The sequence below is a fragment of the Neolamprologus multifasciatus genome, chromosome 13 (assembly GCF_963576455.1).
Source record: "Neolamprologus multifasciatus chromosome 13, fNeoMul1.2, whole genome shotgun sequence".
NCBI classification, from domain to species: Eukaryota; Metazoa; Chordata; class Actinopteri; order Cichliformes; family Cichlidae; genus Neolamprologus; species Neolamprologus multifasciatus.
The window spans coordinates 7,685,838-7,703,115 of NC_140451.1; the positions used below are offsets into that span (position 1 = coordinate 7,685,838).

Genomic DNA, 17,278 nt, shown 5'->3' on the forward strand with positions numbered 1-17,278 from the left:
AAATTCGGGAGAACCGTGGCTCTGGGAGATTTTCGGGACGGGCACTGAAATTTGGTATTGTCCCGGAAAAATCTGGAGGGTTGGCTTGTATGGTTGTGGATACACCACTAACCTTGTCAAACGCCTCAGAGTAAATCATATCACAGAATATGACGAGCGTATGTTGAGGCGAACTGAAGAGGAGGACAGGGACAGGTGCTGCTAGGGCGAGACAGACGTCTCTCACGGAGTCCTTTAGTGCTGCAGGCAGCCAAGGTGTTCAAATAGGAACTTCAGTTTTTTTATTTCTAAATGATGAACTCTGCATTATTAAGTGATAAGAACAAGTAATCTGATGTCCTGTAATCATTATGATGCTATAATTTGAGATACAATAAATAAAATACGTTTTTGCACAAAGTATCTGTATCGGATCAGTACCTCGATACCACCCTGAATATTACTTGGTATCGGATCGGAAAGGAAATCAGTGGTATCGCAGATCACTACTATCGGCTGACTATGAAGCTAAAGCAGCAGACGATTAGCTAAGCTTAGCACAGAAAGACCGAGCTAACGAACAGCACTTGTTAGCATAGCACTAGTAGTTAAAACGTTAAAATTGGTGTAGTGTTCACGTGACAGGAAATCGAGGAAAAGCTCTTTTTAGCTCCTGGAATTCATCATTAGTGGTGAGAAATAAACAGTCTGGTGTGGCGCTCACAGGATCAAACAGTGAAAAGTCACCTGAAAAGCACAAATAACCAAAGTTACCGTGCAAATTTTAACTGGCCTAAATTCCTCTTGCTTTTTAATAGACTCTGCATGTCTAAAAACCACCCACGCTCTCAAACAGTCATGTCCTCATCAGTCCTTGAACCGAGCTTTTCACCTCCCTCTTCTCCTCCATCTAACTCTCATCACTGCCAGCTGAGTCAGAATGGAAAAGTGTCTCTCTGCCAGCGGTTTCACAGTTTCACTCTGACACACTGCAGCAAAGGAAGCAGGGAGGAAAACAGAGACGGGGAAAGAAACAAGGACTCAAAGAGCAAAATAAAATGAACCTTATGTAGTGTCAACAACAAAGTGCAGCCGCGCTTTGCCTTCACGAGCTTTAGTTTTTCCTGTCTTGAATATAGAAACATGAGGAGGAAACAGTGTTTCAGCTTGACGCTGAACTTTGTGAAGGTCTGCTAATGTGACAGTGTGTGTATCAGGAGAGCAGAACATCCTTTGGGCCCTGTCATTAGTCATGAGGATCTCAGAATGGAGACCTTCCCTCTCGCTCCTTCCCCGAGAAAACATCGTATGCTTTTCATTACTTCGTTAAACAAAACACTCACAGAGAACCGTCCACTGGGACTGCCGCAGATCGGCAAGATGGGAAATGTAATAGCGGCCCAATTAGTAACTGGTCTAATGTGTTTAATGTCACAGTTCAGTCAAGCACAGCGGGACAGGATGTGATGTCACAGAAACAAGGGCTGGTGGTGGAGAGGGGGCATACAAGGCCTTGTTGGGATGCAGCTGAAGGCAGAAACATTTGACAGGATAAAAAAGCGACTCTGTGGCATTTAATGCTGTCAGATCCTTCTGTGAATGTTTGCTTTCTCTAACCCAAACTCCTCAATCATCTTCAACAGCCGGGTGTTTGATGAAACAGCCTATTTTTATTTCTCTCGTTTAGAAAGAGAGTGGAAACAGAGCGCTGACCTTAAGTATATGAATTCTTCATTTAGAAAGGAGTGAAGGGGACACAGTAGCAAAGAGACACCAAAGAAGCTCTAAAGTAAAGTCAAGCTGCAGCTCTGATTTATTCCACTGGTAGACAAATAAATCATCCACTGTGTTTAGAAAATGACTTGGAATATGATCCGAAAACTGTTTTCTTTGGACGTGCAGAAAGAGGCAGATAAGATGAAGCGCTGCTACAAATCAGAGCGGATTAAAAATGCGGGCGGTGACCTGAAATACTTTTGCAGATAAATCTGCTTTGCTACGCAGAGATAATAAAATTTGAAATCTGAAACAACAAGTCGGTCTTGGAGCATATATGAGAGCATGCTTAGGCCCCTCCGAGATAGTCTTTTCAAAATTAAATTTAGAGTGTTTAGAGTGAGTGCATATACAAGCAGACACTGTGTGACAGGAGGACTATAGGAAGTACTATAGGAGGTAAAACAGAGGATACCAGAAACAAATGCTACGCAAAATGTACTCACAGGTCATTCAAAACCCTCCATTTAATAATCAGGAATCAAAATAAGAAAGGCACTGGCAGAACACATAAATAAATAAATCTGATTATTTTGGTCTGGACAGTTTTCTTCCCCCGTGGCGTGTGATGAAGCTGATTTTTAGTTGTTTTTTTTTTTACCTTGCTTCCTTTCATTTAAGGAATAAAACAAGTGAAATAAATAAAATCTATTAAATAAGTCAAGAAACGTGCTCACCTGAAGCCCCGGTCACACAAACATCGAGACCCCGCTAAACGACTGAAATTTACATTTTCATTTGCTAGGTAGCTGGTGGTTGCTTGGTGTCAACGAATCTGCATTTCTTCCCCAACAACCGGTGGTTGCCAAGAAGTTGCCAACTGGTCTCGAGGCCTGTGTGAATCTGATATATAATCTGTGACTCTGAGCCGAGATTCGGTTTGCAGACACTGAAGGAAGGAGAAGCCTTAAAGAACAGCAGTTGTTTTTTTGTCCCATCACATATACACTGTGATAATACTGGATGCTAACATTAAGCATGAACAGAGTTTAAAAAGAAAAAGAAAACAAGCATATATGTGCAAGTAATGTGTTAGCAAAAAGCCGTGGTTTCAAGGATTTAGTCTATTCTCGGATCTTTAAGAGAAGGGATATCTGAGGCTGACAGTGGATGGATAAGAACTGTGAATCTTTCTCATCTAGAAAATGTCTGCACAGTCTGATTACCTAAGGACCAGACACTCCTGCACCAGGAAGGACCCACTGCAGCAGGATAAGGTCTCAGAGTGGATCTGAGACAGTCAGGGTATCACATGGAGTCTGTGCGACTTTCTGAAGCAGTCTACTAGGGTCCACTCGGGTCTCAGTTTCGTCATCAGTGGGTCTGTGTGGAGCTCCATGTGCCTGCCTGGTTTTTGTGACTGCGTGGACCCATCCACTTAGAATTCATATTGCAATGCGCCCACTATGCATGCTCTCCAGGTGCCGGACTTCAAGTGGAAGTCTGAAATCTCAGCAAAAAACATTTTCTGGCACAACTTCACCTGCTTCCAAGGTGCATGGAGAGGATAAAAGAATTCAGAAAGCAGGAACTCCAGCAACACTTGAGGGAAGATGAACAACTTTAATAATAGACCAAAGCGTTTCGGCTTGTGGCCTTCATCAGAAGTCTGAAATCTAACAGGAATGACTGCTGGGCCGTTGGGTTTCCAGCTCTCCACTTAACGTTCACCGCTGCATCTCCAAACTCTTTCACGTGTATCACAGGTGCTCGTTGTGAACCTGTTGCTATCTGTGAACAGGATGGTGTGCAAGTGGTTCATCTGCCACTTTTGGCGTTCTTGGGCAAAGGACCTAATGTGATGCTCATGGAGTTTGTTTCTTACTGTTTGACTGGATAAATGTACACGAGCAGCTCTCTGGTGGTTACTTTCTTAAACAATATTTATATAACAATAAAATAAAAACTGTTTAAAAGAATGATGGGAGTCATTTTTAAGAGGTAAGAATCAGAGTGTAGGGGCTTGATTATACAGAGATCACTGTTCAGCTGTACAGGCAGTGATAACGGGTCATCTCTCACAGTAACCAGCTGCTGTCAGGGAAACACCCTGTACACTAGCTGCCTGCATCAAACACTTGGTGACTCTAATAAGGCTTGAATGCCTGTAGAGAGCATGCCATGTGCTGGTCCATCTGCATTGCTCTGCTATCAACAAGTGAAACTGAGCTTTTGGAGCTAATAAAGCTCATAAAGTAATGAAAAGCGTCTTTTATCAGGAGAAAAGACTTCAGAATTGTTTGAATCCATACAGCTTTGAAAACTGTTTAATAGTCACTACAGTGAGTATTAAAAGAAGATAATCAGAGTCAGCTTTGCAGGTTTAAATACTGCCACCAAGAATTTTATTTAAAAACTATGATTACAAAGCTGATCAAGGCTGAAACATGCCAACATCAGCAACAATAATGCTTACTGCAGAAAGAAGCACATACTCTGCTTGTCCAGTGTTTTCTATGTCAGCTTGGTATTACTACACATCTCGCAGCTTTAGTAATAAGAGGGATTTCTGCAGGAAGGGCGGATTACATAATCCACAAATATACAGCCTTACACAGGTCCAGATCCTGCTTCTATAATCTTTCCTATATCGTTGGCCTATTTTGGAAACACACTCTTTCGCGTCTGTTTAAAAAACCACTAACAGTAGCCCTCTTACCTCCAGTCCTGCAGCGTATGGCTACAGTTTGGTGCGGTTGGTCTGTTTGGGTGGCGCGATACGCTGAGATGTGGGAAGTCAGACAGCCGGGATCTGGTTCCGTGGGAAATTTGCAAATGTTTTAACAAGGGTCGCGGGGAGTAGGGGGGGAATTGTGAAAGAGCTGGCCTGAAAGAGCTTTCAATTAATTGGATCCATATTAAGATAAGGCCGCCTGGGCAGCTGTTGGATGACTCATATGCTTTTAAAAAGGGAGTCTGGAGTGAGCTGACAAAGATAAGACCGATGAACCCAAGTGGACCCAACTCTCCACTCCAAAAACTGTAGCAAAATCTCAACAAGACGTTTGTTTTATTCGCTCGTAAAGCTCTGTGCTTTGAACAATTGTCTGTCAGCTAAGCAATTTAGAAAAAGGCCACATGCGAATTCAATGCAGAGGAAAAAGAGCCGAGCTCTTTGAGAAAAACCTAGCTTCCAGACTGATGAAAAGTTGCGCTATCCTTGCTTCTTCCACCAGAAAGCCTGCCAGTGCAAAAGCACCACTGCTTAATCAGCTTAAGCAAACAAAAAAGGCTGCCTTGTAGAGCTGAAATGCAAGTCAAAGTGAACCCATAATAGGACCAAGGATGTGCAAAAAGCCACGGCAAGTGTGCATGTGTGGATTTAAGACCGCCACCTTACCTTTCCACTGTGGCTGCGGCTTCCTCCAGCTGGTTCAGAAGGAACGGGTATAGAGCCGGAAAGCGGGTGAAAAACTCTCGACCAGTCATCCTGCAGGCAGAGAGAGAGAGAGCTCTTACAACGACAATCAGAAATAAGGATTCACAAACAAGCATCTTTGATATATTCGTTGAAGTGTATAGTAAAGGTTCCATATAAAATACAATCTGCCAATTCATTAGGTACACCTGCTTAAGCGCTCATAGATGCCGATACCCAATTAGCCAATCAGATGGCAATACCACAATGTATTCAGACGTGTAAACATGGTCAAAATGACCATAGCATGGTTTTCAGAAGCAGGCAGGTATTTCAGAAACTGCTAATCTATGAGGAGTTTCCCACACAAGCATCTCTGGGGTTTACAGAGAATGGTGAGGAAAACAAAACATATCCAGTGAGCAGAAGTTCTCTGGGTGAGAAGGCCTTGTTGATGTCAGTGGACTGGCAGAACTGGCAGTAAAGCAACTACCTGTTACAATCAGGGTATGCAGAAGACCATCTCTGAACACACGTGCAGATGGGCTACAGGAGCAGAAGACCACACTGCTCCTGTCAGCCAACAGCATGAAATTCAGGGTAGAATTCCCATGACAATAGAAGCATGGAAAAACATTGGCTGGTCTGATGAGCCCCGATTTCTGCCGTCATATTTGGATGATAGCGTCAGCATTTTGAATAAATGACATGAAAAGACGGATCCACCCTGCCTTTTTTTAATGATGTGGGCTGGAGGTACGTCCAGGAGCGCTGTAGCACCAACTGAACATCATTTAAATACCACAGTCTACTCTACCTGAGTACTGTACCCGTCAAGTAGCAAACATGCCAAGTCACAAAGCTTAAACCATGAAAAAAAAAAATGGCTTGTTGAACATGACAATGAGTTTAATTGACTAAAATACCCTTTAAAATCAGCCCTGTCTAATAGACCTTTGGGATGTGGTGGAACGGAAGATTAATGCTACGGAAAACCAAAAGTCATAAGAAACGTTTAGCGAACTTGTGGTCACACACTGTGGTACGGCACGTTTCACACCAGGTGGCATCCAGCTTTAACACCACCACCAACAAGGTAGCCCCTGGATTATTTAATATAATCACATATATGACATATATACATAATTAAATATACATACATATATGTGATTAATTTCAAGCTTGAAAAGTGCACATTAAAATAAATGCAAACTCAGAGCAGCAGAGGCTGAGGAACTTGCGACCCCTATAAATGGAATTCGGGTATTTTGTCTTGTTTTTCCGAGCTGTAATGCAGGACTTCCTCTTGAAACTCGCAGGGGGCAGGCTTAAGCCAAAACTCAAGAAGGCTGCTATTAAACAGTCACAGGACTGCTCTCACACACTGCTGCTCTGCCTGAAGAGTAAATAGACTCTGACAAGTGAAATATGTGGAGGCCACCCTTTATAGCAGACACTGAAACATTAGAGTAACAAACCTAAAAAAGAAAGAAGGAATAAAGCTGGAAAGTTTATTACTTTTTGGATTGCTTGTCTGCGTCTGTGAGGTTTGAAATATTATAGTCTGAAAAATGCTGGATGTAGAGCAAAGGATCATAGAAAGAAGGGCTGTTTGTTTGTAAGGAGAATTATTATGCAAAAAGAGAAATGAATGAAAATGAGCCCCTGTGGAAAAAAGTACTTTACCAGACGCCACTGAGCTAGAGTCGAAGATCGGAAGCAGCTGGGAAGCAAAACAGGAAGGGGATTTCAAGCTACAAAGAGATTCACAAGTAAAGCAAGTATAACGTTAAACAAGAGGACAAATAAAAAAGGAAACTAGTAGTTTTATTGTGCTCCAACTTGAGCTTCATTTACTTAAATTACTGTTAGTTGTGATTAAATTCCTATGTACCAGGAACTCCCCTTCTATAAAAGTGACAAACAGTACCAAGTCGAGCCATAGGCGATGGGGGGAGGGAGGTAATGGAGGGAGCCTCCTGCCAAATACTGAGAAGCTCTGATAAGGAGACGTTCTCAGGATAAATACTCGGTATCTAAACAAATCAAACCTTAATGTTTGCTTACCCACACCTACAAATGGAAACTGATCTGTGTGTGGATCCATATATCCACTGCACCCCTTTTGCTGTCACATGTTTCTGCTTATGTATTCACACACACGTCAATAAAATGACAAACTTTATATTTAACACGGGCGGTCTCTCTGCTACAACCACCATTCAGCCTCAGGGCCAATAAAGTTTTTATTTAACTGGACTCATCTAAATAAAGTCATTCCTAAAGGGAAGAGGTCTGCTCTGCCAAGCACTCGATCACAAGACTGGAGAGATCACATAGTGCTTCAGTCACAACTGGATTCTACACTACAAACACACACACACACACACACACTTATTTAATATAAAACACACGGTCATGGTTCTGCACATCCACCCCAGTAAACATGCTGACTTGAATCAAGTCAAATGGGATGCCTGTTTGTGTCCTTTCTTTCTCTCCTTCCCCTGGAAGGCGTCAGAGAAGGAGAGAGGAGGAAGGCGGAGGTGTAGGGCTGTTTGATATAACGATATATATCCGATGATGATATGAAAACGTCTGTTTCATATTATGCTCTCGTTTGTTTCATGGTGTCGCAAAATGAACTATTTACTGCTAATTTTTTTCATCGTTTTGATGAAGTTCTCTCTTTCTCTTATATTTAATATAACCAACCTACGGACGGGCAAGCGACTGTTTTTATTCGTCGTCGTAAAACCATCTTGTGGCTCCGCCGTCCGCTTCTTTATGTTCCACATAAACCTTTCACAATAAAGCTGAAGATTCTGTGGAGAATTTTCAAAATAAACTGAATCACGTGAAATAGTATGCAGAGTGTTTACGGACGAGAATCTAAAAAAAGCCGTCAGGTGCTAAAAAATAAACCTTAGAACAGGCTTTTCCCCGCAGCACGCCGTGTAATAAATACTCACAAGGAAAATTGCGCCGTTTCAACTTATGTAACACTCGACCTCAGGTACACGAAGCCCAGCTGAAAACACTGCACGCAAATCGAGTTGCCCGAGATTCACCAAAAATGTAACATTTTTGTGATATATAATGTTATTGGGACGATAAATGTCACATCGGGATATGAGTAGGGATGGGTGTCATTTAGGTTTTATCCGATACCTGTGCCAAACCGGTACTTTTGAAACGGTGCCGGTGCTTAAATGGTGCCCAAACCAGTGCTTAAAGAATGGAGAACACAAAATTTGTCCAAAAACCTCTCATGTTTAGCTGTTTTCCACTTTTTCTTTGGTCATTTTAGCTTTTTGGCTAGGGTGAAGGGAGTATCTGCTATCAAACAAGAAGACAGCTGCATGTAGCTATGATGATGTTTTCTAGTTCACCTTACATGCATTAATGTAATAACGTGGTTAGCCTACTCAACGTAAATTACACACAAACAACATTAAGCTACTCACGCAGAGAAGAACGGCTGCTGCAGCATCATCATCCGTCATCATTTCTGCTACACTGGCAAGGCTAGGGGCCAGGACTATAATCTTCGGGTTTTTGGGGGATGTTGCTAACTCCGGGTCCCATAACAGGTAACCCACCCGCAGTAGATGTGCTCGGTGTGAGGTCTCGCAGCAAGCTATCAAATACGGCGCATTTCTCGGCTTTTAAAAAACAAGGCTATGCATCGCCAGGTGTTTCATCGGATTTGAGGTGTTACCTCCTTTGACAGTATCACAGTATCAGCTTAAAGCACTTGTTGCAGGCTGCTGAGTTTGCATATTTTGCTGTGAAGTACAGCCAGACTTTTGACCGCTTCGCCTTGGGCATTTTTAATCTGTAGCTCTGCTCTAAAAGAACGTACGTACCTGGACCCACCTACTATCCTCGGAAACGTAAAATGATTGGCTAGAATTCAAAGTGTGTGACAGCTCAGGAAAAAAAAGCACCGAAAAAAAGCACCGAAATGTGCGCTGCTTTTCGGTCTGGTTACTAACGTTTATGTCAGAATCAGTGCCATCATGGCACCGGATACCGGTACCCATCCCTAGAGATGAGATTTTGGTCATATCGTACAGCCCCGCAGAGGTGTATGTGAAAAGGTCGTGTCTCGTTTGTGGGTTCATAGTTGTTACACCAACAGGTGACGGAGAAAATAAACTAAAAGTATTTTAATAGCATCTGTTTGTCTGGGACAGGTCTCTCTTGCAAATGAGACATTGGATCTCAATGTGACTACCTGTATAAATAAAGGTTTTTATTTTTATTCTTCTTCACTACATTTCACGGCCAAAAACTGTTTATTTTCAGTTCCATCAACTATGAGATATGAATCATGATTCCTGCAGTACAACAATTTGATCACACTTAGGTCCTTGACTGAAGTCCTGACACGCTTCAATTGATGGAGTTGTTGGACTTTTTCGACTGGAAACAGTCCAATGACAACTTTTAGAGTGAAATTTTAAATTTGCTTCTCATTCTGATGAAGACGGTGCCTCAGAATGACCTTTTTGACCATTTATAGGAGCCAGAACCACTGAACTAAAATAACTGTCACGTAGCTGCAGCCATCATCAGGTTGACCAGCTACAATAGCACAACAGTGTTTGCGCAATGATACATCAGCGGTTACACACTAGCTCCACACATCCGCCTATAAAAAAATACATAATTTAAATATAGCTTGCCTAATAGGTAGTTTCCTTTTGCAACTCTGCACAACTTCCCATTCTGATCGTTCGCACTTGTATATTTGCAGCGCATTCAGTGAGCGCAGATGGGGAAAAAAGGATGAAATCTACCGAGAAGGGTCATTTGTAAACAAATCTATTTGTAGGTGGGGCCAAAAATGGAGTTTTCCAAGGAAAGTTTCCCGCAGCGAAGTGGCACAAAACACAGTTGGGGTCATTCGTGGTGAATCCTCTCCCTCAGAAAGAAAAACGATCGATCGCACTTCTGCCTTAAGTTTAGATCAGAACAGGCTCTTTGAAAACTGCTGCTTGGTCTGAGTTAGTTTGATGGATGAACAGATTTAAGATCAGATTTGGTTTTTGGTTTTTTAGGGGAAGTCGTAGCATTTTGTGACTGATCCTTAAGCCCATTTTTCTGATAACATATCAAATATAAATACTACAGCACAAGCAAATCAAACTGTGCTGCTGAAGTTTAAAGTGAGAAAAAACCTGACACTTGTCTTGATCCCAGAGCATTCCCAGTATCTTAACACACGGGTTAGCACACAGGTTCCTTTTTCCACTGCTATTCCAGAGCTTGTTACAACTGGTAGGTTTTTTTGTTGCTTGGAGTGCAGAGTGCAATCTTTGCTCTGTCAGTTTTGTTTATGCTCACGTTTATCTCAACAAACTGTATCGGATCAGCATCACTGTGCGGTCAGTGAGAGGCGAGAGGGCCCAGAGTCTGGAGCTTAGTGCAACGGCGATCGGCAAGCAAACGACGCGCCTGAATGTGAGCAACTTCGGAAAATACACAGCTGAAATTCCCACACACCCCGAAATACTCAGCCCTTTTAAACACACAAATACACATAATGATACAAATAAACTGTTTTGTGTGAGAAAGAGAGATGCGTTTATCCTCCGGCTTCAGTCGACCAAGAAACACACACACACACACATCCGAATATTAGACTGGACAAGCTGTCACAATACATTTTCTGCTGCCACACTTCACAACCATAAAATCACGGTAATAACACAGACCAGACTTTGGAAAACACTCAAATTCTCAGAGACACAATTATAAATGAGACGCAGCTTTCTGGTGCTCGCACGCACAGCTCCATCCAGTGTGACCCGTGCGTATTATGACTAACATGCTGCAAGAAGAGAAAAATAATCAGAGACCAAGAACGCTAAAACACAAACATGTACCTCTTAAAGTCAAATGAAAGATTCAGGGTTCAAAAGCTAATTCTCTTCACCATCACCAGCACCAGCACGCTCACACTCCCACAGGCACATAAAAATAACTCCCTGCATTAATAACGAGAATAAACAGATAAGGAGGAAGTGACTAACAGAGAGCTATGCAGAGGGCTCGACAACAGACTGAAAACACAAGTAAAAGCAGACAAGATAAAGTGCAGCATTGTTGGCTTGGTTAACGTTCAGCGGGCTTCAGTAAGGCAGACAGTAGAAACACAGCACAGGGAACCAGACTGAGCACGACCCAAAACCCTGGGAAACTTTACCCCAGATTATACACGCAGTAACAAATCTCTTCTGAGCTGAATATAGACCCTGAACATAAGTGTCACACAGGCAGCCAAACAGTACATGCACATTATTACCATGTTTGTTTTAATGTGCTCGGAATATTAGACGGATCACTGTATCAGTTTCACCGGAGGAAAATAAGCTATCAGTCATGTGAGGGATTTATATATTATGGTTACAAGTTGTGCAAGGCCACTCTGCAGGGTTAGGGCAAGGGCTGTGAAGTAACGCTTAACAAGACGCAGAATCTGCAGTCGGGCCAACAGCTCTGTGGTTCTGACAGCATGCTAATATTCTTGTGCTGACAGGCTGATTTTATACAATGTTTTTATTCACAAAAACAAAGCACATAAAGAACAAAGTGGGAGCTGGGATGCAGAGAGCCTAACAGTGCTCCCATCATTAGTGAGTGGTCTTATCAGCTTTCACCCCGTAATTACCACTGAAAAGGTTGAAAACCAACCTTCACACCAGCCAGATATTCTGCGGCCGTACAGCTTTACAGCAATACATCGAGCTGGCAGCCAGTGGAGTCGAGTCCCCTCGAGTTGTGCCTCCTATCAGGCAACCTGTTCAACTGCCTTGCGATCAAAGGTCATGAGTGTGCAGCACATCCACGATCTGAGCAACCAGAGAGCTCCTCACGAACTCCTCTGAACACAAAAGTATTCTAGAGGGAGGCCATCTGCGCGACAGTTCAAGCTGTACAGGACAACCTCAGAGGTTTGTGTTACGCAGCACTTATTAGCAGGTATCTGTGCGCGCTGTGAGAGTCAGAGACAAAATGGAAGATCACAAACCAACTATCCAGTTATTCTGCGCTCGAGTTACAAACAACAGATTATAAAACAAACACTCGATAAGCACAGGCTATAATTTTTAATTTCAAGGTTTCCAAACACTTGGATGGTGGTTTGACAAGGCTTTTGAATTTAAGACTCTTTCTGAAACCTCAGGAACAATCCACAATCTTTCAAACAATCTCTGACAGCAGAGCTGATAACCTTCCAGCTAAAATAACGAACAGATACATTTGTCATTTACACAAGCCAAAACCCATTCTGGGTGACGGTTGTAGATCAGCACATATCATCGTATCCAATACTCAGCATCTGACAGCTCTTCATCACCTGCGCTGTTGGGACTGCTAGTCTAAACATTACCGTCTTACTGCTTTTAAAGACAAAGTCTTCTTAAACGCCGGGTCTGAAACCAGGATTTATTTCAGCTCTGCTTAGTTTTATTTATTCTAGAGCAATTCACAACAAAAAATGGGTTTAAAAGTTAGATCCTACAATATTAAAGAAAAAACAGACATGATCAGCACTTGGTGACAGTGGAGAGGAAGAACTGTCTTTTGATTTAAAAAAAAAAACCTCCAGCTGGAACACTCAGGAAAACAAACTCCTGCCAACACTGGCTGGTGCTGAGAGAAAAAATGTGATCGAGCTCTTAAATTTTTAATAAACAAGTTTCAGATTTAGTGATTCCATTCTCTCCGTTTTTAATCATCAGCCACTCGGTTCTCTATGTAAGAAACATAAAAGCAACCCAAGGTGCAAAAAGTACCTTTGTTATGTTGTTAACCTCATCTGGGAAGACTCAATTACTTTTCATATTATATCAGTAACAGTAATTTAGTTGCAGATTAAATTTCCAAGCAAGACTTCCTCTATTCTGTGCTTCCCATGTCATTTCCTTGTTGATATTCCAGGAACAGAGGAAAACCTGCATCCTGCAGTCAGGAAGCCTGAGCAGAGTGAAAAACTGCCCTTCAGCCTGGGTGGTGTTACAACAGCACCCCTTTGTGGTTATATGGTGACATAACCAGTGTTTAACTGGGCCTTTTTATTATCTCGGCTTTAAGAACATGTAATGAGTGTTTGATTGTTGCTGTTGTTGTAGTACAAATATGGATTAATTACATTCAATGAACTGCAAATTTTGATTTAGATTTCTCATTTTATGTCTGTTGAATTATGTGATTTTTTTGTTTGTTTGTTTGTTTTAAGGCAAATAATGCTCACTATTAAACAAGAGCTACATTTCTATGCTGGTAAGAGCTTTTTTAAACTAGCATTTGTGACTTTCTTGACCTTATACGCACTGATGCACACATCTTGAAACTTGAACGGGGTAGGTGAGTTCAAGAGAGGCAAACCTGTTCTTTTTCGAGTGTTCGTCCTTCCCTTTCTTCACGCCAAAAATCCTTGTGATCAGAGTGCTGAAAAGAAGAGTAGAGGAGTTCCTCACCTGGGAAACAAAACAAATGGACGTTAAGAAATTGGAATACGAAGAGAGAGAAAATATAAAAGCTAATTATCACCATGGGTTAAGTGAGTAACCGCCGATCAACTATGCACTCCAAACGTTGGTTTGTTGTGATGTTCAGATTACAATAAATGGAGGTAAAAAAAACAGGAAGTAAAGACTCACTGCCCAGACAGGAGAGGTGAAGCCCAGCACTGCAGCCTGCATCCCTTCTGAGACGAAAGGAACAATGTTTTCCCCCAGACGAGTGTCCCTGTACAGAGCTCTGAGGATGTTCAGAGCATGGACCTGTGAGCCACAGATAAAATTCAACCTTGAATACAGTGTCAGAAACATTAAGGCGATTATAAAAATGACCCTTTGTGCTTTTACAAATAATTGTGTTCAGGAAATCTCACTTCCTGATCTGTGAGGCTAGATCTGACTAGAATTATGATTAATGAAGCTGCTAGGTGGCGAAACCTGAGGCACGGTGGAGGTGTCAGTGGTCTTGTCAGCAGAAGGCATGGCCAAAGCGATCAGCTCTCTCATGGTCATCTTCAACAGGCTGCAGCTGGACGACTTGGGCTCAGAGGAGAGCAGAGCCTGGGTAAGGGGAGAAAAAAAAAAAAACAGATAATGCTACTGTTCCCATCTTTTGTTTGTGAGGGGCAGCCAATCAGAAGACTTACAGGGAGCTAAAACTGCTTTATTTCCAACTGAGGATGAACCGAGGGGCTACAAAGACCTCGTATGAGATAAATAAGGATTATTTTTGAACTGTGAGGCTTGCAAAGCCATTTTAGTTCAAGAATAAAACAACAGACATATCCTATTTTAAAGACCTCGCCCATAATTTCTGTTTTTACTGATGAGCCTTTTCAAGAACCAATCACATGATGACATCAGGTGTGATATCCTGTGGGAGTGCTGGTACACCGCAAATAGCGCCTTTGCAGCTACTGCATCTGTCTATTAAATAGTCTATGCTTCACGGTTTTATCGTGGCCCGCTAAACTGAGCCACATTTATATGGTAATAACAAAAAATACATTCATAAAATCCCATAAGTTAGTCTGTTCTGACAGGCTGACTGAACAAGATCATTTGTATGAGCTCGGAGTGGGAGATGGGAATGTGGGAGTGTGTGTGGAGGTGACGGCACAGTCATCTCTGCTGGAGCTGATGTGAGCCAGATGTGTCTGACCTACCTGGCTTATGGTAAAGACTTAGACCTTGAAGGATAAGATGGAAAGGGTGGGGGTGGGGCATATCTGGCTCTTATGAACTCTGAGGTTAGAAGCAGAGGAAGCCAAGAGGAAAAGGAGGGCTAGCCTGGTTCCTATGAACTAGTCAGGACCAGCATGAGCCAGCCTTCCCGGATCTGACTCCATGTCTGTCTAGGAATGTGGTCTGGAGTTCTGCCAAAGTGGCAACTTCTTCTTCTCAGACTTCCTCTGCTTCATTCACCATCATCTTATCTTCTCCGTCTCTCTTCATCCTCAGTTTTAATCACCCAGCCTACTTGTCAGGCTCTGTCCTGTTAAAGCTCTTCTGTTATGTTACTATTCATCACAGATAATGCTTAGAAAGTCTTAAGAAACAAAAAGAAAAGAAACAGGATCATGAAGACATCAGAGCCCTTAAAAGTCAATTTTAAGACTTTTGAAACACTGAAATTAATTTAAGACTAATGTGAAGCATCCCGTTCAATCAAGCTACGAGGCGCACGTGCCTCACACACACGAAAACAAGAGAGTCAGTGACATCACCGACGCGGCTGTCTGACCAAAACCACAAAAGAAGAGTAAGCCGCTTCAAAATGACTGCTGATAACATCCCCTCAGTCATGTCTAGTTTCGATATTAGGAATCAAAGGAAGTGAAGACGCGAGCTGAGACTAAATAAGAGTCAGAGACTAACACAGTGTTAGTAATTTGTGGGACTACTGACGGGAGGGACAACCAGACAGTGAGTGTGTGTGTGTGTGTGTGTGTTGTACGTGAGGGGAAAAAAAAGATGGCTAGATTAGGAAACAGAGTGTTCTTCCAGCACGAGTGCTTCACCGGTATGCCAAGAACTGCTTATTGCGCTACTTTTGGGAGTAAACAGGAACAAAAACACACAGGGTTTCTATTGCAAAACCCTAATTTTGACCAAATGGTTACTGCTTATGGTCCTCGTTTCGTCTTCGGGATGACCGCTGCAGTTGGCAGTGACACTTTTTTTTTTTTTTTTAAATCTGGAAGTTTTATCAGATGAAACAAGAGAAGCAATCAGCTGCAACAAAGGGTCACTGTGTCCTGAGAGAGTTATACTCATGGAGAAATTGGTGTGACCACCAACATGACCACCACTCTACCGCACACTCTGCAGCAGCTAAGTCACAGGAATGTGATGTTTACTGACAAGCCTGTGGTTTCTGAAGTGTCGGAAATTTAAACATTAGGCTCTTGCCAACACTTAGAGTCAATAGCAAGTCCAGCAACAAATCTGAAACCTTACAAGCACCCTTTGCATCATCTTTTAGCCCATTTGTTCTGTTTATAACTTTAAAAATATTGCTTACACACCTGGATGTAGAAAGGTATTCCAGCACTTCGTCGCGTGGCGCACAGCTTAGATGATGGGTTGCTGGATTTGACCTCTTCCAGAACCTCAGAAAGCCAGCGAGCAGGAAGCTGCTGCAGGGCCTCACTTCCACTCCTTATACACAAACACACACAAAACAATGACATGGACGTAAGCAACAAAGACTGAAATCTTTTAAGTTTCCCTGTGCACTGGAAAGTCATACTCATCATTTTCCATATACACAAAACCAAAACAGGCCACTCTCATCAAACCTGGATACATGTTCGCATGTTAAAAACCCCACTGACAATCAGACAGACCCCAGAGTAGGTTTTGGGGTTTTTGTTTCAAGTGCCAAAAAACTGCAGTTTCAAACTGATCATCTATGAAGCAGCTCTGGTGGACACACGCTGATCTGTAACAAACAGCTGTTTAACAAAAGCCAAATAAGCAGAGAGGGCAAATTAAAACAATGACATTTGGGGGAAAGAGTAAAGATGTAGTACTGATGCATAATACAGCCTCACAGTGAGGGCACAAACATCATCATGCAGTGAATGCGTACTGAAATCCAGTTTTCTCTTTCAGAGTACTTGTATCCAGATGTTCCTTCCCAGTATACTGCTGGTATTAAAGTAGTCAATATAAAAAATATGTATAAAAACAGCCACATGTTGAACAGAGCAGTACACAGCACTTGTTGCAAATAAGAGTGAACACAGACACTGAAACAGTTTGCTAAAATAACCGGCTAGCTGAGCCAGCAAGCTAACAGACACTTTCTTTTTATACGCAGGCAGCTGTAAATAATCAATAAATAGTTAAAGTAAAAGGTTTTGAATAAATGTTAAAATATATAACTTAAAATATACACTGGTGAAGCAGCTAAAAGTAAATGTACAAAAATAGTTAGCTTAATTATTGACAAAGTAAAAAAGCAATGAATAAATGTTCAAATAGTATCTCAAAAAATGTTAATGGTGAAAACAGCTAAAAGGAGGAAAATGGTCACAAGTGTTAGCGTAAGTGGCTTTGTCAGTAAAAGATAAATAGCTAAAATGCAAAATAAAATTGGTGCAAAAAAATTGTATAAGTGAGAAAA

At 42.0% G+C, this 17,278-nt stretch overlaps 1 protein-coding gene across 4 annotated transcripts in view; it reads right to left on the minus strand.

Annotated features, from left to right (window-relative positions):
* thada (THADA armadillo repeat containing) overlaps nt 1–17,278 on the minus strand; it is a 122,491-nt gene that overhangs the window by 77,037 nt on the left and 28,176 nt on the right. For all 4 annotated transcript variants that reach the window (XR_014877744.1, XM_085183497.1, XM_085183498.1 and 1 more), the window contains 5 exons: nt 16,176–16,308; nt 14,086–14,208; nt 13,789–13,911; nt 13,514–13,605; nt 5,096–5,185 (listed from right to left, as the gene is read on the minus strand). Coding sequence is in view for 3 of the 4 variants with exons in the window: in XM_085183497.1 (XP_085039623.1) it covers nt 5,096–5,185; nt 13,514–13,605; nt 13,789–13,911; nt 14,086–14,208; nt 16,176–16,308 (561 nt within the window). In the remaining variant the exon portion in view is untranslated. The remainder of the gene's footprint in view (nt 1–5,095; nt 5,186–13,513; nt 13,606–13,788; nt 13,912–14,085; nt 14,209–16,175; nt 16,309–17,278) is intronic.